At 39.8% G+C, this 24,292-nt stretch overlaps 1 protein-coding gene across 4 annotated transcripts in view; it reads left to right on the top strand.

Annotated features, from left to right (window-relative positions):
* Positions 1 to 24,292, top strand: part of LOC126272153 (transcription factor MafB-like) — an 87,740-nt gene that overhangs the window by 38,423 nt on the left and 25,025 nt on the right. For all 4 annotated transcript variants that reach the window (XM_049974779.1, XM_049974782.1, XM_049974780.1 and 1 more), the window contains one exon: positions 17,755 to 17,847. In XM_049974779.1, the coding sequence (XP_049830736.1) occupies positions 17,755 to 17,847 (93 nt within the window). The remainder of the gene's footprint in view (positions 1 to 17,754; positions 17,848 to 24,292) is intronic.

Here is a 24,292-nt window from a genome sequence, read left to right as displayed (position 1 = left end):
AGAGTGAAAATCTCATTCAAGAAATAGCTTTAAATAATTATACTAGGGGTATGATGCGACCCTTTTTGTATTGCTCCTGTAGAAATCATGAGGACAAGATTAAATTAATTACAGCATAGGCAGAGGTATTTAAACAGGCATCCTTCCCATATTCCAGTTGTGGATGGAACAGGAAGAAGCCTCAATAGTAAGTACCATGAAAAGCACCCTCTGCCTTGCACTTCATTGTGGTTTACATGATATGGATGTAGCTGTAGACAGAATGGTATGACATTGCCAGATACATGAACCAGTTTGTATATAGGAGTGTCAATCACTGTATGCAGCAGATCCTAGTGGCTCTGAAATCAGAATTGATGTTCTGACAGTAGCAGAACATGCAAGTATGCTAATAAAGTTAGGGATACAAAAATAGATACGAAAATAATGGTAAAGGAAACCTGCACAAATATCTGTTGGAAGATCTAAAAGGTGAGTTTAAGATGCCTTTTTTGCTTATTGCAAATCTTAAGCACTGTGCCCATCAAAATAATCCCCTCTACTGCCAATAATGTGATGTTTTGCTAGATAGCTCTGGATCAGGAGTGATGCGTGAGCTGGCGCTTTGTCATGAGGCAATATCCAGGTACAGTTTTCTCACAATTCAGGCATGTTCCTGCACACAGCATCGCTCCTCCATGCTAGGATTCCATGTTAGACTTCCTTGTTTAACATCTGAGTGCATGGTACAAATCCCTGATGGACAATGGCTTTGTAATCAAAAAAACACAGCCTGCATCATAACTTTGACAGACTCATAGAGGCTTTTTTTTTGTACAAGGAGAACCTTTGCCCACCCACTGAGACAACTGCACCTTTGTTTCAGTAAGCCACAGTGTGCTCCCTCTATTTGAAAAGTTCGGTTTCTTTTCGAACACAGCTTGTATATGTGATGATACATCAGAAATATGAAGCATTGTCTAGTTTGTTTTACAGATGGTTGTCACGAAATAAATTACTAACTACAAACGTTTCTTTTTTCGTAAATATTGCCAGATTTTGTTAAACAGTACCAGATGAATGAAGTAAGTTACAAGCAGAATTTATAACTGGTTAGTGCCCCAGATAATATTATAAAACATATTAAAAGCAATTATGCAGTGGCTGAGGGGATCTTGTGGCTTAGCATCAAACAGGTATATGAAGACACTACACTGATCAGTACTGATTGTGAACTCCTTTCCTTTTTTTACCCTGTAGAATTGACTAGGGAGCTACATTCATACACAAACAATCTGATCGGTATGCATAATAGAACAAATATTAGTTTGTCCTATTGGTCAACTCAAGGAGAATGTGACTTTGCTGTGGATAAATAGAAAAATGAAATATTTTCATGACAGACAATATCTCATGGTGAAGACTTATGCTGAATACTGCCATTATTTACATTTGTCTTGTTGCAAGTGGTAGGTGGAAACAAAAACAATTTTTTCCCCCTCATTTTTGGGCTACAGAGTGCGAAGGCCAGCATATGATTCCATTAAGTATTCTGTTAAACTGACTTGTTTCAACAAGTGGCTACATCAAGTTAAACAGTTTATAGATTATTTGCAGCAGATGAAAATGACGTAAACATCAGCACCATAGTGGGGGTTTCATCATAATTCCAAAACAAATATAAAATAAACATCTCATCTACTATTAGGCCACAGCTATCAAATAATCTTACCTGCCGTATTCTAAAAAAAAGGAAATACGTCTCTTGCTTGACATTAGCATTAACTAACCCATATACCCACTAACACACAAATAGTAATAAACTCTCAGCTCAGCAAAAATTTGTATTTCTCTGCTTGTAGAAATAAGTTGCCAAGAAATTATTCAAATAAAATGACAGATTTACTTTCCGTCATATTCAATATGAACATGTCTGCTCCTTAGTTGTCTAAATCGCAAACTGGGATAAACTAGAAGCACCTGTCACTACCACTACAATTACTATACATTACATTACATTAATTTTACTAAATCTACTGAAACTATACTATAAGGTTTCTGCTACTGGAAATATTTGTCCCAAACCATGTTGGTGTATTCTGAGCAACCTACATCATTCTGTGTGTGGCATCCGTTTGCAGGATTAGGTGTAACGACTGACCATTGTTGACACTATACTCTCCCAGCATACTCAATTTTTAACATCGAAAATCCATCAACATACCATAACATTTACGAATGTATGTTAGGTGTATAATTCTTAACTAAGTAAATAAAATTACTCATCTTGTTCATGCTGCACTTATTACTATCTGTGAAACACCTCCTTTGGCAATAGATATTTGTGTTTTAATGTTTTGATAAAGTTAGAGAAATATAGCCTTACAAGTTTGTCTCTCTCTCTGTCTGTTTGTCTGTTTGTCTGTCTGTCTGTCTGTGTGTGTGTGTGTGTGTGTGTGTGTGTGTGTGTGTGTGTCCAAAGCAAAATTATATTATTCTGAAGTCATGCACACAAAGGAACTGATAGATATTCACACTGATTGTATTGTTCATATGTGAATGTAGCTCTTTCACCAGTCATACAGAGTAAAACACTGGCAAGGATCCTCACAAATTATAGTTGAAGTATGGTGAAATAAGAAGTCCACTTTCTTGCAGCGCTGTTGCCAGACACTAACCACACCTTATTGTTCATTCTTAAGCCAGATGATGATTTTTCAATGAACAACAAATGACACTGTTACCAATCCAGTGTAGCACTTTTGGTGGACCTATTCGAAACTTTATAGTGTACTTGAGACTGTAGTATTGTAACAGATTGTAATAGATAGTGTGAATCTTGTTCAAAATACTCCTAACTTTCCCAGTGTCAGTCCAAAGGTTGAAACAAAAAGTGATCTTACCCCAGCAATAAATTACACAAGTTATAAAATTAACAATATTAGAGAAGGAAAGTTGACACACACCATATAGTGGAGAGGGTGAGTCATGATAGGCACAACAAAAAGATTCACATAATTATAGCTTTCGGCCATTAAGGTATTTGTCAGCAATACACACACACACACACACACACACACACACACACACACACACAAGCAAACGCAACTTGCACACATGTCTGCAGTCTCAGACAACTGAAACCAAACTGTGAGTTGCAGCACCAGTGCATGATGGTAGTGGCGCCTGGGTGGGGGTAAGGAGAAGGCTGGGGCGGGGAGGGGTAGGGATAGTATGGTTGGGGTGGTGGACAGTGAAGCACTGCAGTTTAGACAGAGTCCAGGAGAGAAGGTGGGGGGGGGGGGGGGGTGGAGGTAAGTAGTGGAAAGGAGAGAAATTAAAAGATTGAATGTGGCAGTGAAACGACAGCTGTGTAGTGCTTGAATGGGAACTTGGAGGGGGCCGGATGGGTGAGGACAGTGACTAACAAAGGTTGAGGCCAGGGGGTTATGGGAATGTAGGATGTATTATAGGGAAAGCTCCCACCTGCACAGTTCAGAAAAGCTGGTGTTGGTGGGAAGGATCCATATGGCACAGGCTGTGAAGCAGTCATTGAGATGAGGGATATCATGTTTGACAGCGTGTTCAGCAACAGGGTAGTCCACTTATTTTTTGGCCGCAGTTTGCCAGTAGCCATTCATGCAGACAGACAGATTGTTGGTTGTCACGCCTACATAGAATGAAGCACAGTGGTTGCAGCTTAGCTTGTAAATCGCATGACTGGTTTCACAGGTAGCCCTGCCTTTGATGGGATAGGTGATGTTAGTGACTGGATTGGAGTAGGTGGTGATAAGAAGATGTATGGTACAGGTCTTGCATCTAAGTCTGTTACAGGGGTATAAACCATGAGGTAAGAGATTGGGAGCAGGGTTGTGTAAGAATGGATAAGTATATAGTGTAAATTTGGTGGACGGTGGAATACCACTGTCAGATACTTCCACCTACAAACCTTGCCACAGTAACGTTTCAGTAATCCAGCAGGATCTCCAGTCACTATTCAAATCCGTAGGCCCATCCCAGAACCTCTCCCCAGAGTCCATCTCTCTACTTACCCCTATCATTCCCCACACTCCCACCTTCTACATGTTTCGGTAAAATCTATAAACCCAACCACCAGGACGACCCATTGTGGCCGGTTACTGTGCCTCTACTGAGAGAATCTCTGCTCTCATAGACCAACACCTTCAACCTATTATCCAGAACCTATCCTCCTATATAAAAGATACCAACCATTTCCTCCACCGACTTTCCACTGTCCCTTAACCACACAGCACCCTGCTCGTCACTATTGATGCCACCTCCCTGTACACTAACTTTCCTAATGCCCATGGCCTTACTGCTGTTGAACACTACCTTTCCAGACACCCTATGGATTCGAAAACAACCACCTCCTCCCTAGTTGCCATGACCAACTATATCCTCATCCACAATTACTTCTCCTTTGACGGCATTACCTACAAACAAATCCGAGGTACGGCTATAGGCACCTGCATGGCACCATCCTATGCCAACCTATTCATGGGCCGTCTAGAGGAATCCTTGCTTAAAACCCAGAATCCTAAACCCTTCACCCGGTTCAGATACATTGATGACATCTTTGCTTTCTGTATTGAAGGTGAGGACACCCAATCCACAGTCTTCCAGAACCTCAACAACTTCTCCCCCATTCGGTTCACCTGGTCATACTCAACCCAACAAGCCACCTTCCTAGATGTTTACCTCCACCTCAGAGATGGCACATCAGTACCTCCCGACAGTTGCCACCCATTCCGTACCAAGAAGTCCCCTCTGTGCAGTCTAGCCACCCATGGTCATCACATCTGCAGTGACGAGCAGTCTCCCTCAAAATATACTGAGGGTCTCACTGAAGCCTTCACTGTTCGTAATTATCCTCCCAACCTTGTACAAAAGCAAATCTACTGTGCCTGTCCCACAACCTGGCCACAGAGGAGCAATCCCCTCGTAATTCAGTACAATACGGGATTGGAGCAACTGAATTACATTCTCCGCCAGGGTTTTGATTACCTCTCATCCTGCCATGAAATGAGAAATGTCCTCTCCACTATTCTTCCCACCCCTTCTCCACTGGTATTCCGCCATCCACTGAACTTACACTATATACTTGTCCATCCTTACACAACCTATGCTCCCAAAGCCTTACCTCATGGCTGATAACCCTGTAGTAGACCTAAATGCAAGACCTGTCCCATACATCCTCCTATCACCACCTACTCCAGTCCCGTCACTAACATCACCTATCCCATCAAAGCCAGGGCTACCTGTGAAACCAGTCATGTGATTTACAAGTTAAGCTGCAACTACTGTGCTGCATTCTATGTAGGCATGACAACCAACAAGCTGCCTGTCCGCATGAATGGCCACTGACAAACTGTGGCCAAAAAACAAGTGGACTACCCTGTTGCTGAACACGCTACCAAATATGACATCCCTCATCTAAATGACTACTTCACAGCCTGTGCCATGTGGATCCTTCCCACCAACACCAGCTTTTCTGAATTGTGCAGGTGGCAGCTTTCCCTGCAATACATCCTACATTCCCATAAACCTCCTGGCCTCAACCTGCGTTAGTCACTGTCCTCACCCATCCAGCCCCCTCCCAGTTCCCATTCCAGCACTACACAGGCGTCATTTGACTGCTACATCCAGTTTTTTTTTTTAATTTCTTTTGATTTCTCTCCTTTCCGCTACTTCCCCCACCTTCTCTCCTGCTCCTGCCCTCCATGTAACTGCAGCACTTCACTGTCCACTACCCCCACCATATTATCCCTACGGCCCCCCGCACCAGCCTCCTCCTTACCCCCACCCAGGCGCCACTCCCACCCTGCACTGGTGCTGCAACTCACAGTTTGGTTTCAGTTGTCTGAGACTGCAGACATGTGTGCAAGTTGCGTTTGCTTGTGTGTGTATGTGTGTGTGTGTGTGTGTGTGTGTGTGTGTGGGTATTGCTGACAAAGGCCTTAATGGCAAAAAGCTATAATTGTGCGAATCTTTTCTGTTGTGCCTGTCGCGACTCAGCGTCTCCACTATACGATGAATGGCAACTTTCCTTCTCTAATATTGTTACATTCCATCCTGGATTTTCCATTGTTTGATTTAAGTAAAAAATTAAATTATGTTCAGAAACAAAACAAAACAAAAAAATCAGTTTTCTGCCTATCAGAAGAAGTAATAGAGGGCTACTTCGTATAGTTAACTGAAATTGAATCAGTAGCTTTACTGGAGCTGCACAAATTGCTATATTTTTTTCCTCCTCATTATTTTACATTATCTATTCCAGTCTCGTCACTAACACCACCTATCCCATCAAAGGCAGGGCCACCTGTGAAACCAGTCATGTGGGCTAGTGTTGATTCTTCTTGTGGCTGAGTGGCGTGATTGTTGTGGCCCACTGCTGAATTTATCACTGCCTGTGATGAGACGGTTAAACTGATCCTATCATTAGTGTCAACTTCCATAGGTAGGAAGGCTACTAAATCACTCCTCCACAAGTACAGCTGATAGATCCACTGTGTGCTGTGTGATCTCAGAGAGAAACTAGCTGGCTCTCTAAAGACATTTCTTGACATCTGCACTGCTACCAATGTTGTGTCTTCATGTAGCGTAGAGGTTGCTCTAAGGACCAGAGAGCTGGCCATCTCCATCCCTGCGTCTTTCACTGGTAATGGGTTGTTTGTGTCTAGTCTGGCATTGGTCACTGATAGTTCATGTACTGTGCTGGAAGTACATGTGGCTCTGGAACTTTGGAGAATTAGTGGGAGCTCATCTGTTTCATGTGCTCCAATACAATGCCTGCCTGCATATTGATTGTTGCCTTGGCTGCTTCTTTTAGATTGGTCGCAGATGCAGGAAACCAGCAAAGTTCATACCCAAACCCCAGTTCAAGGACTGGGTTTCCAGTATGTAACACTTTGAGAGTTCCCGATTGTTCTCTAACTGTAAGATGCGGTGCAATGTGGTTTTTGCACAAGTGACTTTTGCAGTATGTACTTGATCATGAGGACATCAGTTGAGTTTGCCTCCTGCATTGTGCAGCCCCCTTTGTCCCTTGAGTGTGTGCACCAGACATTCTTGATGTCTGTTGGATGCTGGGTAGAATGGGACATCTGCTGTTCATTATGCAGAATTTCTGGAACTTTTCTGAACAGAATTGAGGCCCATTATCTGAAACAAGTGTGTTAGGTAAACCTCCAATACACAGTGGTGATTTTTCTGGAAAATCTGGAATTCTCAGGGTCAAAATTTTACCTGGAAAAATTAGGAGCTTCTCGGGGAATTTCATATAATTTATGAAACTCTGTGTTTTTAACCTAGCACTGTAATTTCAATTTGGCGAGTTCTATAAATCACAAATTTTAAAAGTAATTAATAATTTGAGGTGTTTTATGGGAATATTATCCCATATAAATTATTGTTGTTCAAAAACCGCCCTTAAACTACTGCTTATTGGATAGCACACGAGTATCTCAGCCCCCCTCCCCCCCACACCAATAATTATTCAGGAGCTTCTTATGACATTACGTGGAGGATTTGGAAAATAAGTTTCCCCTGTTGACTGTGGTCAGAGTTGTGTGTGAAAGGGAAAAAAAGAGAATGAGACATTAAAGATATGATTTTTTTTTTGCTACGTAATTTAAGTACATTGAGACATTTGTCATACTGCTTTATAAGCTTCAAAAAGCCTTCCAGGAAAGAATCAGGGCTTTGCATACAGAAGAAGTGTTGAACGGCTTGTTTGACGTCAAAATTGCTGCCAAAGTGCCTTCCGCCAAGAGTTTTCTTCAAAGGAGGAAACAGATGGAAGTCACTTGGTGTGAGATCCGGACTGTAAGGCGGATGGTGTAGGCACTCCCAGCCAAAAGCTGCAATATGGTTTTGCGCTGCCGTCGCCGTTTGTGGTTTTGCATTGCCATCCAACAGCAGAATACCAGATCTGAGAAGGCCAGGCTGCTTTTTCCGAATCACCTCTTTCAGTTTCGACAGACTGGCACAGTACTGTGCAGCATTGATGGTTGTAATCCTCCAGAAAGTCCTTTACCATCCCAGAAAACAGTGAGTTGCACTTTACCTGCAGCAGAGTTATTTTGAACTTCTTTGGGACAGGTGATGATGGATGTTTCCACTCCATGGATGCGGCCTTCGATTCGGGCATATAATGGTGAACCCACGTTTCACCCCTTATCACAATCTGAAACAGGTCATTGCAGGATTCATGATAAAGTACAAGCTGTTCCAGGCTGAACGCCATGTGTTATTCCATGTGTGTCGGGATCAGTTGACAGGGCACCCATCTTGCTAACAGCTTCCTGTATCAAAGAATGTCGTAGATGATCTTGTGAGCTCGCTCATGTCCGATTCCAAGTTCTGCCGCTACTTCATCGATGGTGATACACCAGTTCCCTTTAACCATGTCATCCACCTTCCTGACATTTGCATCTGCAGTGGCCCTGCGCGTCCGTCCAGGTCTCGGTATGTCCTGCACTTGCTGACGTCTATCACTGAATTGCTGGCACTATCTCTGCACCATTTGCCTTGACATCACACTTGATCCATACACCTCAACAAGGTGGTTGTGAATTTCTGTGCCTGATACTCCACGTGCCCATTCATAGCGGATAACAGCTCTCACTTCCGCCTCTGACCACGACTCCAAAACGCACCTTCTCTCCATAGCTCCGGGAAAAGACCGAACGGCTGGCCTCCGCTTTGCGTAGGCACTAAGACAGCGCCATCTTCTTGATTGCGGTCGACCTCTACCCAATGGTGTATCGGTGTCTTGCACATGCGCATTCACCTGCCCTGTCATCTTTCTCCCGTATCACACAACTCTGCCTACAGTCAACAGGGGAAACTTATTTTCCAACTCCCCCTCATATCTTCCTCACCATATTGCTTCCAGATTGAATGATTTACGTTTGACAGTAGATTACATCATCGCTTATAGGCGTAAGAGAAGGTATCTATACATACATATATTAAAAACAAAGATTCCAAGACTTACCAAGTGGGAAAGCGCCGATAGATAGGCACAATGAATAAGACACACAAACACACACACAGAATTTCTAGCTTTCGCAACCGACGGTTGCTTCTTCAGGAAAGAGGGAAGGAGAGGGAAAGACGAAAGGATGTGGGTTTTAAGGGAGAGGGTAAGGAGTCATTCCAATCCTGGGAGCGGAAAGACTTACCTTAGGGGGAAAGGAGGACAGGTGTACACTCGCGCACACACACACATATCCATCCGCACATACACAGACTGTGTATGTGCGGATGGATATCTCCTCTCCTTCCCTCTTTCCTGAAGAAGCAACCGTCGGTTGCGAAAGCTAGAAATTCTGTGTGTGTGTTTGTGTGTTTTATTCATTGTGCCTATCTACCGGTGCTTTCCCGCTTGGTAAGTCTTGGAATCTTTGTTTTTAATATATTTTTCCCATGTGGAAGTCTCTTTCTATTTTATTTATATCTATACATACACATTTTCTTGTCTATTATATGCTGTGACAGAAAAGTCTTAATTTCTTTAGCATTCATGACTGTTGTGCTGTTGATGCTGTGTGTAATGGAGATTTGGATTGCAATATTGTTTGAAGTGTAACAAGTGTATTGTTAAATAATAATGCCTCTTAACTTGCTACAATGATTAAAACTCGTTTTCACATTTGGAATGTTATTAGACAATATTTTTAGAGTAACATTTACTATATGTTTACAAGACATTTTCACAGACAACTTCTGCTAGTGTGTGTTTTCAGCATCAGATCGGAAGTCAACATAAACATGTATTACGCATCTTTTGTAAACTGAAATTGATGAAACTGGTTACTGTATACAAATGCAAAACTAGGTAGATATACGTTCACATGATGATTCGAATTTCATTCATGTTGATTTGAACCTATTTCACATATGTTGGTTTTTTTCTATCAACCTGCAGTTTGTTATCCCCCAGTCTGTAGTCTACCTGTAATTAAATGTTTTCATTTTTCAGAAAGTTTGTTTCAGTCATTTGTAGTAAAACATTATTATTGTTCTGCATTAATGAAAGGGAGATAGGTAAGGTTAAATGCTTCTTCAGAAAAGAGGGAAGGAAAGGGAAAGATGAAAGGATGTGGGTTTTAAGGGATAGGGTAAGGAGTCATTCCTATCCGGGGAGCGGAAAGACTTACCTTAGAGGGAAAAAAGGACAGGTATACACTCGCCTTTACAAATGTCTGCTTGTGTCTGTGTATGTGCGGATGGATGTGTGTGTGTGTGTGTGTGTGTGTGTGTGTGTGTGTGTGTGTGTGTGTGTGCGTGTGTGTGCGCGAGTGTATACCTGTCCTTTTTTCCCCCTAAGGTAAGTCTTTCAGCTCCCGGGATTGGAATGACTCCTTACCCTCTCCCTTAAAACCCACATCCTTTCGTCTGTCCCTCTCCTTCCCTCTTTCCTGAAGAAGCAACCATTGGTTGCGAAAGCTTGAATTTTGTGTGTATGTTTGTGTGTCTATCGACCTGCCAGCACTTTTGTTTGGTAAGTCACATCATCTTTGTTACATTCTGGATTTGTGCATTCTACATGCTCATACCCTCCACCAGTCGGTAGCAGGGTGAAAAATAGCACTCGCAGAGTTTCACCTTTTTCTCGGAAGGGAGATTGTAGAAAAATGTGCTATAGAACAGAGAAAAGCTGGTAGGGGAAGGCACTATGATGACGAGAATCCTCTGTGATTGACAGGGAGACTTTTTCTGGCTGTTATTGTGAGTGAACATCTGAAGAAAAGTACACTAATGTGGAAATGCTTGGTTTGCAGGAAACAGAAAGTACGCCAGGAAACTAGATACCAATGCAATACTTGCAACGTTCCATTATGTGTTACACCCTGCTTTGAGACTTATCATACAAAGAAACATTACTAATCATTGGGAATTAAATCTGAGAAAATTTATTGACACTTCTGAATGAATTACTTTAAAAAAAGGCAAAAATGTTAAAAATATATAAATCTATTTTTAACTTTGCCAATGCCGGTCCAAAACCCGCATCGAAAAGAAGGATGTGAAATAGATGCAACAAGTGTAAAATTATTCAAATGAAGCCCGACTTCTTTATATGTAGCAGTTTACTGGCAAGTGACCGGACTTGGCGATTGAGATGGCACAATATCTGTACTGTGGCAAATGTAATTACAGAAGTATAACAAAACCCATACATTAATCTGCGTGAGATACATTTAAATTATTAACGCATAACATGGACAGTTATATTCCTTTATCCTTAGTAATACAAATGTAGATCACACTCGGTCTACTTGTACAAAACATTGTAGCCATAACTGATTTAAAGTCGTTTAATCAACAAGAAACAATGTGCCAAAGTTAAAACTCATTTCTCATTGTGATTTTTCTTGCTACTTTGCCTCTGTTGTTAGCCAATATTGAAAATTAATCTCATTGTTCTGGGGAGAGTGGGGGGCTTAAAATTTGTTGTTAGAATGAGACTGGCTTTGAAGCATTAATAGGAAACGGTATTTGAAAAAGAAGTATCGAATACATGCTGCTTTCATCTTTTCATAAAAATCAACATCTTTTCAACTAATTTGTAGATTGTTGGAAAATAGTAGAGGAATAAAATTTTTTATTCCTTATCATTGTGCAGTCAATCTAATGCACTCTAAATTTCATTTTCATCATGCGTTCACACTACTAGACATGCTAACCCAAAGTTTACATGTTTTCGGGCCCGATTTTCGCACCCAACTTTCACGGAATGAAAATACCGCATTTTTTATGTTTTTACAAAATCTTCAATTTTGTGCTTAATTCATTCAGCACTGAAAAGTGCTGTGAAAATGAAACATTATATTTAAGAACCTTGTGTTAGGTTACTACATGGCAAGTTTCACATTCGTCATAGCATTAGTTCATGAGATGCAAGAAGCCAAACTTCAAAATTTTTTCAGCCGCCTTATTTTTGGCCAATTAACCAACAATTTTCTGGCTCAATATCGCTCATAAATGTATTTTCATTGTTATTCTTAAGAGAACGCATAAAGTTGTACAAGATGGCCAAATTTTATTTCTTTACAAAAACTATTGCCGGAGATATTACAGCTCAAAGTCGCCAAAATTTCATGCTGGCACTGCACAAGTCATATTCAGGGCGGGTTGAGCAGTGCGGGCTGATCCGGTCCCAGCGGCGGCTCCAAGAGAGAGGCACGCAGCGCAGGTAGACGGATTACGTCACAGGCTGTGGTGCCCGAGCAGTCAAAGGGTTAATGGTTTTGCACATATATTTTTAAGTGATATATGACATTGGGTACTTCTTAAACATATGAAGGGGAAAAAAGGCAAACAAAATTTGCTGTAAGTTAGAGAACATAATCCCAGATTGAAGATAATTTTTCCCCAACCAACAAATTCAGTTGCTGCCCTGTCACTTACTATTGAGTCACACACTTCAGTATCATCTGCTTTAGAATAGAAAATATCTGTATGACCTTCAACAGCAAATTGTCCATGTGGACTTGGAGAATTTGTGTTAAAAGTTGATGTAATGACTGCAGAAACTGTCAGATGTGTTGAAACAGTAATGCCACACAGATCCCTTTAGGAGGCTGTAAAGGTTATTGCTGTAATCTCAAGAATGTGTGAAGATAGTGATATAGCTAACAGGCTGCAACTTAAGTGAAATAAAATAGGCAGTGTTCCCATGTGGCTTATTTCAGTCAATAGTCGCTTGGTTGCTGATGAAACCCAGTTATTTTTTCTTGATTTTGATGAGTCACTGAATAAAAGTGTGAGATGCTTACAGATGGAAGTAAATAGAAGATTTTGGAATGAAGGTAAAAATAGAGGTAACAACAAGATACCCCATGTCCTCTTTTCTCAGTTGCTCCAGAGCTGCCAGCTTTTTATCTTGATTTATTGGTGTGACAAGAGAAATACCCAACGGTAAGATTCTCCAGATTTTAATGAACGAGCCAAGAGTTAATTGTCTGTTTCTGAAAGAATATAAAATGTATTCAGCAGGGTTGAAACTGCTCGATATTGGTTGCTGTGGGCTTACATTCGTAATGCTTTCAGAGATGTGATCAAGGTAATATATTGGGACATTGCATTATCAGATGACTGGAGAAGTCTTCAGTTGCTCAAAGGGTAGTCGATGTAACACCAAACATGAATAAATCCATCGAGGGTATGGAGAAAGATAGACTGAACGAAAGAGTGAAAGTTTCATGTTGATGAGTAAGTGTCCCATACTGGATTTTTTCAGGTCATTATCCTGTAATATAGAACCTTTCCAAACAGAGTTCCAGGCAGATGCTCCATTAACCCTGTTTCTCTACGTGGCTTTGGTATGTACAGTGACGACAGTATTAGAATATTTTGTGACACTGAAAATTAGAGAAAAACATGATGCTGATGGCAAGGAAGGAAAAAAAAAATCTGCTGCCTGCAAAAAAAAACCAATATTCTATGGTTTGATACCTATAAGGAATTGGAGAAAACCAGTTCCGATTTAAAAACTACAGATATTCTTAAGTTTTCACAAGAATGTATGATGAGACTTCAAACATTTGTCATCAAACTTAATAACACATCACCCTTAACCTACTCACTTACATTCACCATTACATGTCTTGACCCAGATTTGAGAGTGTCAAACATCAGTTTGGCAAAATCACGTCTTGATAAGCTGCTTTGTATTCTTGCAGAGTGTAGTCAACTAAGGGGAACTGCAACAGATAATTAATGCATAAATTAAAAGACCTGACTTCTTTACCACGTGTTATCCATTCTTTTAAAGAATATAGTCATTCTGAAAAGGAGTTATCATTTTTAGTGTGATAGCATTAGTGAGAAACACCAAAGTTTAGTGGTAGGTGTGAAATTAGCTTGCAATTGTAACACCAAAAGTGGCTTTTATAATAATGGTGATTGCCTCTTTGAAAACATGGGGGAGAAATCTGTTACAATATAGTCAGATAAATAATGCTGTCTCTGGTATTTGAGGCATTGACAGTTTCGATATTCCAAACTCCCTTATTCACAAGGAGTGCACACTTATGGTGTGTAGAATACTGTAATTGACTCAAAGAATTAACAGCATACATAGGAACAGAATATTTTAGAAAAATAGAAAACACATTCAAGTGAAAGAGATGGGAGCAAACTTGTTCGAAAGGTTAGGAAAGTGCAACAAAAGAAGTGTTGGCAGTTGAAGAAGAACAAATAATTGCTTTAAAAATTAGATAATTGCTTTGAAAATTAGCTACTTCATTCTGGTCATCCCACAAGGCCCTTGTGTAATGTAGATAGTCATCCAGTCAGAGAACCTGTGGAACATTCACCATCATAAGCTGATAACTGGGGTACGGCTCCTTGACATATCTACAGTTGGTGATCCGTTGGACCAAAATATTCGAGGCTAGCTATTTTAAGTGTACTGTCAGGTATGCCAGAGGCATCTTTTGTCACATCTGTCATCTGCGCCACTGTCAGTGGTAGATCTTTGAGAGCCGATGGAGGCTGATTGGTGTAGAAGAAAATCTTCAGTCCTCCACATATCACGTGCACCTGTTGCTCATAGAAACTTCTCAATTTGTGTGATAGCCCTTATAAGCCAAGTTCTGCAGGTTCCTGTAGCAGGAAGAGTTTTCTGATGAATTGATGTACTTCCAGCCCACACAGTGCCAGGAAGTACTCACAGCATTAGTCTACGTCATTGATGTTGCTCCCCTCAAAGTGATGACACAGGCTGGCTGCATACATACATTAATCCTTGCACATGCTGTCAAATACTGTAATTTGTGCCAGTGTGACTGCATTGTGACGGATGATATTTACTCGCTAGGGAAGTGATGCTGTTCTTGTTTTCAGTTGCAGCTGATCTTGTTGGTTTTGCTGGAGCTGTAGAATTTCAAAAACTACTTGATCCATTACTTAATTGCCAACAGATTGCTATCCTAAATTGTGCATAAACTATGTTATGCATCACATCAAGATTGCTGTATTTACAACAAGTAACACAAGTTAAAATGAAATTTGGTCTGTTAACAAAAAGACAATTTTTACAACCCAACAAAACAAGTAAAAAAGTTGCTACGTAATTGAAATTGAATTGGCGACTTAGATGGAAATTCCTGGTCATATGATTTTACATTACCTAGAATGTGGAGGGTTGGAGCTCTGTGGTGTGTCAGTGGCCAGTGGCTTAGTCTGTATACTTGTGGCATTGACTGTCGAGTTTAGGGTGAGCTGGCTGGTCGGGATGCTTCGTTGAAGTGTAGTGAAATTGTGGAGCATTCTGAACTGCCTGTGGCTGAATGGCATGTCTGTTGGCATACTGCCAAGTTAATGCCGTTTTATGTGGCAGCAAGGTTAATTCGAAATACTTTCATGCTCAGCTATAATGCTCCAAGGGATAGTTTCACTCACCTCAACAAGCTCCACATGTTATGCTGCGTGGTGTACACACAATGTAACTCAGACAAGAGAAGCTGTTAAAATCTGTTGCTGCATTACATGTACTCCTTGACTGCATCATAATTTGAATTAGTTGAAAATCCGATTGATGTTAATTTTCAGTTTCAGGATTTCATTTTCAACTACTTGAAATAAGTGTTTTAAAGAATAAATTATGTACATTATCAGAATATCAAAATCACAAAACTGTTTCAAAGTCCATACTTCAATGTCAAATACAAATCTCTAGTACATTATTGAAGACCTTCAGTTTAAAGTTGAGCTGTAATGTCTCATACTGCACGTGCTAACAGTCAATAGTTGCATTGGACTCATGATATTGTGTCACTAAATCCTGTTATAGTCAGTTTATGAATAGTCTTAATTTTACCCAATACTCAGTTTGTTGTTATGCTTGCCAAAAATACTTGCTTGACCATATTTAGATGACAAGTGACTGTTGCATAATATATTGTGCAGAGTTAAGACTTGTAGTAAGAAAAGGCATCTTTTAATTCATCAAACTGTCTTAAATGAACTTACATTAAAATTCGATATTATAAACAAATCTATCCACTTTTGACTCTCTGTGATCTTTTTATTCTCAACAAAATGCTGTTTAGCAAAATTTTCATAAAATCGTTTTAGTCCCTGCCTATGCAAATTTACACACTTATGATTCGGTTATGATTCCCTGACTGCAGCTTATGCAGTACATGTCCTTGCTCCACAACACAGGAGCACACACTTCTCCGATTAGCCGGTGAGACTAATCGACCTCTTAAATGGCATTTAAGTTAAATTGTCAGACATCTTGTGGATCGTCATAAAGCTGTTTTCACATGGCTCATTTCACTGTTGCACAGTGCCATTTCAAACACTCATTCGTAATTGCACACAAATTGAAGATTCATTCTTCACACACATTCCACAGTCACACACACTCCACATGCATTTTAGTAATATGTAAGCTGTAATTTGTCTTTAAGTATACTACTGAAAATTTTGTGTTTCAAAGAAATTTTTATGTTTACAAAACTATTAAAGATGTTTACTTGAAATTTATGTGATGAATTCATAATTATATATTATTGCATATTACAAAGTTTCATTAATGTTGGACCATGTAAATGAATAAAAGTGGAATAACAGTCCAGTGTATGATTTAGCTTTTTGCTATATTTTCACATGCTGCAACATGAAAGATGATACATTGCATAGTGTGGGACCAGCCACTTTGTCTCCTCTCTGTATAGCAGAGGCTCAAAATTGCCATTAATGCTGAACTACATATTGCTCTACCACATGTGATGAGTGGTTTTGAGTTCCGTAGATGGACAGGATTCTAAATAAAAGGTGAGAACTGTCAGATGTATGAGAAAAATTTAACAACCTGCACACAGGTAGAAGTATTACATAACAGTACCCTAGGGCATGGTAACCAGTTCTTGCACAAAGCTTTCAAAGGATTGACGGGACGAAATTGTCAGATGTAAAAGTAACATGTCTGAAAACTACAACTTAAATCTGAATGTAAAAAATGAATTTTTGATCAACCCATGGATTCTTAATTCAATATTAAGAAGACTGATTTTGCACATTATCTCCTAAATTCCTAAAATCAGGGCTTGTAATACAGTTATAGTTTCAGTGGTAGTGGACAAAACTGAGAGCAGGATTATGTCAAAGGCATATGATGAGAGCTGTTGCTTCATTAGCATAATATCTTGCTGAAGCACATTGCTCCAATGCAAGATAATAATTTGTGGAAAAGAAGGAAGAACCAAGTACCAAGAATTGTCAGAATGGCATAATGGCGTAACAACCTATTATTTCCCAGGAAGTGAAGACTATAAGACTTCAGCGGGAAGGACACTTGACATACATGCTGCACACATTAAAACCAAAGCTTTGAACATGAGAAGGCCTGAGGAAATTCACCTAGTTGAGGGATCCCAGAAGTAATGGGTTAATGAAATCTTTAAACAAGGGATACTGTATGGAACATACACAACACTGTTGCTGGAGGCAAATTGTGAGTCAGCACATGAAGTTAAGTGTCTGTAAAAAGTATGATGTACAGTACATAAGAGAGAGGCAGTTTTCAGAAAAGACCCTTCAGTAGTATAGTATAGGGATGACATCATTCAAGTTTATGTAGGTAAAATAGGTAGCCGGAAAGTTTGCTTTATTCGATTTCCCTGAGAATAAGAGATGAGAATCATTGAAAAGTGTGTTAATAATGGTAGGCACACTATGTGTGCAGAAGTGTATAGACAGTTTTAATTCAAAGATTTTATTTTACTTTTTCAGTATCTTGAAGATCCATCAGTAATATCGAGGTCCACTGAATCTATCAAGGAGGATCCATCACTAAATTTGGAAGCAGAAGAAACTGAGAATTCTGTAAGCATTTACTTTACAGATGTATTGCATGTGGAGCAAAAATACCTCATTGGCCAATTGTAGAATGCAAAGGATGTGTTACAGTGAAATAAGTATGAATTAACTCTTTGCAGTTTTCTGGTATTTTTTTATTATTCTTCAGTTTTTGCAGACAGTCAAGAGTAGAATCCAAATGGGCCTGTACTATATATTTAATTACATTTTCTCTGGCCTGTCATGATATCAATCATTTTGTATAATGTATGTGTGTAATGGATACCTTGAATTCACATTTAGTATAATTGTAGTCCATTTAGGTTTTGAAAGACTCTGGCCTTTAGTAAGTGTGATTAATGTACTGCAGAAGAATACATTGGGCTCTCTTATATTTTAAGTGACTCAGTTATCGTTGTGAATTCATCCCAAAAATTTTCAAGAGTGCAAAAGTTATTAATTTTTGAAAATATTTACACAGCTGTAAGTGTACTGCCTTAACGAAACACAGTGACTATCTTATTTTTATCACTTCAGTGCAGGTGAAAACCAAGCTTGAACTCTTACGAGAAGTGGCGAGATGCTGCGAGTAATGAGGCTAATGAGTAAGGGACTACATAAGTAGTGTGTGGTATATAAGTTGAGAATGTGGGTGTGACAAGAGGCATGCTAGGGTAGTCTGTGCGTTTATGGTGACCACTGTGTCCAGATGCATCTGCTTGGTAAGCAGGAGACCCAGGTTCGAATCTTGGTGTGGCACAAATTTTCAACTTGCCCTGTTGATATAAATCAGTGCCCATTGGCAGCTAATATCTTTAATTTCTTTTTTTGTAAAGTACAAATGTAACTAACTTCTATACAAAACTGTACTGGGTTATTCACAAGTGCTTGTGGGGTTTCAGAAAACAACTGCGTGAAAAAAACTGCAAGAACGAAAGAAAATGGACACCAATCAGCGGGTAGACAATTTCACCAAGGTTTTAATTTACGTTACAGTTACTCAATATGGACACTATGTATGATGCAGCAAATGTTAATGCATGCATGAAGTTAATTGAAGTCACTGACATGAACTGCAAGGGAAGGTGCAACAATAGCCCACTTTGAAAATATGTTCATTTGTTTGCCTGCCTGCAGGGGCAAACCAATTCATTGCAAGAATGTGGAGTGGATGATGGTCTACATGTTACAACGCACCCATCCTCTTGTGCAACTATGCCACAGAGCATATTATGACTCTGAAACAGAGAGATTCTGTATCCGCTGCTGTCTTGTAGACATCGTCTGAAATGCTGAAGGTACTTATGAATAACACTGAACACATCTGGCTATGTTACGTAGAAACTCTTAAACTGAACAGGCCCAGAGAGATGTACTCACATTACAAATTTATCTGTACTGTTTTTTTAAACTGAAGCCATACTCTTGACTACATAACGGTATAAAGTTGGTAACTTTTAAACCACAAATAAAGCGTCGTAATATTCATAATAAAAAAATTAAGTGGGCATATTTCCATTCTGTGGTGCACAAATTACACAGTGTACATATGAATCAGATGAGTAGAATCATGAACTTTATTTATTGAAACAAGTAGCTGAGATTAACAATTGTAAATTGAAGAACATGATTAACTTGCATAATAAATTAATTAAATCTGATGATCTAAGCTTACTAACATTTTCACCTATTTATTTAAAGTTTAATTCTAATTGCATATTACTCAAAATAACAATTATGTTGCAATGTTCAAGAAATACAGTAAGAAAAACATATTTTTACTGATCTTTTGTATCAATGGTTCATGGTAGGGTGTACATGGCTGTAAGGGCACTTGCGACATGAAATGTAACAAGGATGGGGGACTGTAAGGGAGTCCTGGCCTGTTGGTAGCTACACCTCCAATGGCAGAGCATGCAGCAGAGGACAGAAAAGTCCAGGAAAAAGAGGCATGTGGTTGGATTGTGGGATGAGAAAGTGTTTGACTGCTGAGGTAACTCAATGATGTTGACAGTGAACATCGGGCATGAAAGCAGCAATGACAATAGCTTATTGATGAGTGTCACCGGAAGGTCTCCATATCTGATGAAGTGCAGGTGTAAACCTGGGGCCGAGAGGTACCATGCAGCCAACATTGAACAGAAGAGGCAGACTGCAGCAGAGCACCTGCAGTCCATGGACCACAGATGTGTTTTGGGGAAGGTTGCTGGGTTCCTCTGAGGTTTCAGTGATACCAGATATAATCTCCAACCACATTGATTGTTGCATCTGCTGCATATGTGGGGAGCCATGCCAGTGATGAACTTACTGCAAAGAAAACCAGAAGTCAGTGCACAGATATTGTGGAAAAGCAGAATAGTTCACATCTAACTGGGGAGTAGCATGAAAGTTCAGAACAAGTTCACAAAAATTTCATTGCTAATGAAAGTGAGACCAGACACTAGGGAGCCGTCACCACAGACAGGGGCAAAACTGTGAAATCCAAGAACCAATTGCCAACAGCAAACCGAAACTTGAAGGCTGTCACCAATTGACATTGGACGAACAATTTTGAAGCAATCGCCAGGAATTGGGATGAAACTAGAAGCAGTCACCATTGGTGGGACAAAAAAATGTTCATCCTCATTGTGAGCTGATGGCACAAGACTCTGGAAGCCATTACCAAGGACTGGAATGAACTATAACAAATTTGTTTTATCATAGTTGCCAATTGTTAAGACCCACATACAGTTACACAGAGGAAAAGTTGACGAACAATTAAGACTGTGAGTAATAAGTTTATTTATGAAAATATGAAACCTTCTATGTCTTTGGTGCATAATTACACAAACACAATAAAGAGTTCTTAATCAAATCCTGTTTTTAAATGGATGAGAGCCAGGAAGTCCGTTGTACTGTCAGTAACAGAAGACTTAATCCCAATTACTAAAGTCTCAGTTAATGTCTTATTCAGTGTACTAATTGCCACTGATTGCCTGAACACTGACACGCTATAATACCGAAGTCTTGGCAATCTGTCATGCAGAGGCCCAGTATCTGTGTAACACAATGGCTGCTGGCAACTACACTTAGCGCCACAAATGATTTGAGGTCAGTGAACTCACTGGCATCATACAGCAGGCCACTGGAGGTTTCAAGAGAGACTCTGATAGATGGAACTTGGCAGTGGTCATCATAAAGCCCAGAGACCACGTCTGTGGAGAGCTCAGTATGAACTGGTATTGTGTTGTTGTATGCTGGTGTAATTATGGTCGTGGCACATGAGTACAGTACAACCTGCTTGCAGGAACACAACACATGTAGGTGAAATAGTGCCCGCAATAGCTGCACCATGGTTGTGAATTTGCACTGTTGGCAGGCCTAGGACCTCTCGTGGTAGCTGCCGAATATTCTGTGGACAATGAAACAACTTATTTGGATGCTCTCTGGGATATTTATTAACACACAATGCAAGCATTGGTCAGTGATAGGCTTGCTGACATACAAGATGGCTGCAGCGGATGATGCCAGACACTTGGACACCCACAGGAGATGGGAGTGTGGCCAACTGCTATATTGCAGGTGCATAGCTTCAGACATGCCAGGGTTGACCACTACTATCTCTTTAAGTCCCTTCAGAAACACAGAGTGCTCATATAATGAACTCAGACAGCAAGATGGAGTTACCACAAATGTCCAAAATCTATCCGTACTTGCGCTCACACTGCAGATGACGCTGCAGGCTGTGAGTGGCCACTACAAGACAAATGCCAGAAAGAAGCCCCGCCCTCGAGATGATTGCTGTGTCACTTGGCAGAGTCCTATGGCCAACCAACTTGATACAAAAAGGTCCTCTGCCAGGAACACAGCTCTCGTTGCTGCTCCATATGATCCACCCATTATGCCAGCCACCTTGTGATGACCGCTGTTGCCTCAGGCCCGGACTACTGTTGGACTGTATGATCCTGTACTTCTCGTTCATCATTTGTCTATCCAATGAATACAGAATCATGAGTGTTAGTACACATAAACTTCAACAGATGCATAAAATCTTTGTTTCATTGTGGTAGTCTTGTTCTTCGACAAGTTTCGAATATTCTTGATATATTTTTGTCTCCTACTGGCCATAGTTAAAAACAGTTTCATGAAGCACCTCTTGAGTCCGAAGTGCCCACAGCTGAAGTTTGTATAAAAGGCCTGGTTCAGTATGGGTCAAGCCATTCCCCTCCAGCGCCGTCTTCCCACTCCAACTATACTCATATGGCAATGTCATAGCCCCACCACAGCCTATGGTTCGCTTGTTTACCAGCTACCTCTTATTGTTAGACTGACTCGTCAAAACATAGGCTCTTGCACATTCACTGGCTGTCCATCATCGAAGAGGAATCTCTGTTTCCACTTGCTCTCTGCTTTTTGTTTAGATTTATTCTCATAAATATTGTGCTATTGTTTAGGTTGTCACCTCGGTTATTGCCATGGCTTTTATTTTGACTTTGTTTGTGGTTATTACTGTAACTGTTTTTCTATTACTGTTCTTAAGAATGTCAAAACGAAAGAACACTGAAAAATCGTGTTTTCAATGAATGGTATGAAGTACTTCTTCATACACAGTTCTGATGAAAAGCCCCAATGCTTAATGTTTAAAAATGCTTAAGTCAGAACAAAGGTAGTAATCTTGCTCGGCATTTCTGTTCGCTCAATGAAGCAACATACAGAAATTATTCTCTTCATGAATGATGCACATTAATGGATAAGTTGAAGAGAAAGGTAATACAACAGTTGCCTAAATGATCAGGTCATAGAGAAAAGAATCTAACTGCATAGTATGTGTATGTATGTGTTTAAAATTAGCAAATGCTCAAAGATATTTCAGCAATGTCATACTCATGAAGGAATGTGGAATAGAAACTGGAAAAGCGCTTGATTACATTGATGCTACTAAGTACGTTAAAACAGCTGCTTTGTCACATAACCCAGTAAAAGTAGAATTCTTGATATGTGACATGGCATAAAAAAGAGACTAAACAATTCAGTTCCAAACTGTCGGTATTATTCTCGGTGTGGGGATGACAGTACTGGTTGGCCAGATCGTAGGCAACTAATAATTTTTATTTGTCTAATGGAAGAAGACTTTTCTGTACATGGAGACTTGCACACTTTAGTTCCATTACTCAGAACATCAGATTTGGATATTTTTAATGTTGCTAAAAAGTGTGTTCACAAAATTGGTCATTTTAAAAAATTCTCTGCAATTTTCACTGATGGTGCACAGCTATGGACAGAGGTAAAAATGACTGTTGGTCAGTTAAGAAAAAATTGAATAATTGTATAACTGTTTGCTGCATTATAAATCAGGAAGCACAGTGTGGAAAAGTGTCATGATGAAAATTACGAATATAATAAGAAGAGGAAATCGATCATTGTCTCATCCAAAATTTAAACAATTTTTGGAAGAAGATGACATGAAATATGGAGATAGACTTTGTCATTCCAAAGTTGATTGGATGAGTGTAGGAAAATTCTTATCCCAGTTTTTGCTCTCTGTAAAGAACTTTTCAAGCTCCTCAATGAATAAGTAAAATAGAATATTGCAGGATATGAAAATAAGCCAAAGGATTCTTTTTTTTTTTTTTTTTTACCAGAACTGGCATTTCTAATAGATTTTACCAATCATTTAAATAATTTGTATTTGCAATGAAAGGAATGCACTATTTGTGATACGCTTAGAAGTAGTAATGGATTCCGGCCAAAACTTATTATGTTGTTTATATTCCAACAAAACAAGGAAAATTTGTGTCATTTGCCGAGTCGATGTGAAACAAAACAAGATTTAATTAACAGTCCAGTGATTTTCCAGAAGTAGGTTGCAGTTTTCAAAATGATCTGTCCATGCTATCCAGAACAGAAAGAGAGGCAGCTATTTTTGAAATTGTGCCTCAAGTATGGTATCCAAAACTCGCAAATTTTGCTCTTGAAACAAACTCTTCTTTCATATCAACACACATTTGTGAAAGTGCATTTGCTTCAATGAAGTACATTAAATCTGCTCAGCATACTGTAGTGATGATTTGGGTTGTTGAAACATCAGCTTCATTTTTGTACAACACAAATTGAAATACAGGACTTATCAGGATTAGGTTAAATAAATCCAACCTAAGTATTGTTGTTGTTGTTGTTGTTGTTGTTGTTGTTGTTGTGGTCTTCAGTCCTGAGACTGGTTTGATGTAGCTCTCCATGCTACTCTATCCTGTGCAAGCTTCTTCATCTCCCAGTACCTACTGCAACCTACATCCTTCTGAATCTGCTTGGTGTATTCATCTCTTGGTCTCCCTCTACGATTTTTACCCTCCACGCTGCCCTCCGATACTAAATTGGTGATCCCTTGATGCCTCAGAACATGTCCTACCAACCGATCCCTTCTTCTGCTCAAGTTGTGCCACAAACTTCTCTTCTCCCCAATCCTATTCAATACTTCATTAGTTATGCGATCTAC

The sequence above is a fragment of the Schistocerca gregaria genome, chromosome 5 (assembly GCF_023897955.1).
Source record: "Schistocerca gregaria isolate iqSchGreg1 chromosome 5, iqSchGreg1.2, whole genome shotgun sequence".
Classification (NCBI taxonomy): Eukaryota; Metazoa; Arthropoda; class Insecta; order Orthoptera; family Acrididae; genus Schistocerca; species Schistocerca gregaria.
Note: the sequence above shows the minus strand (reverse complement) of the source record. Positions and strands in the feature narration are given on the sequence as shown.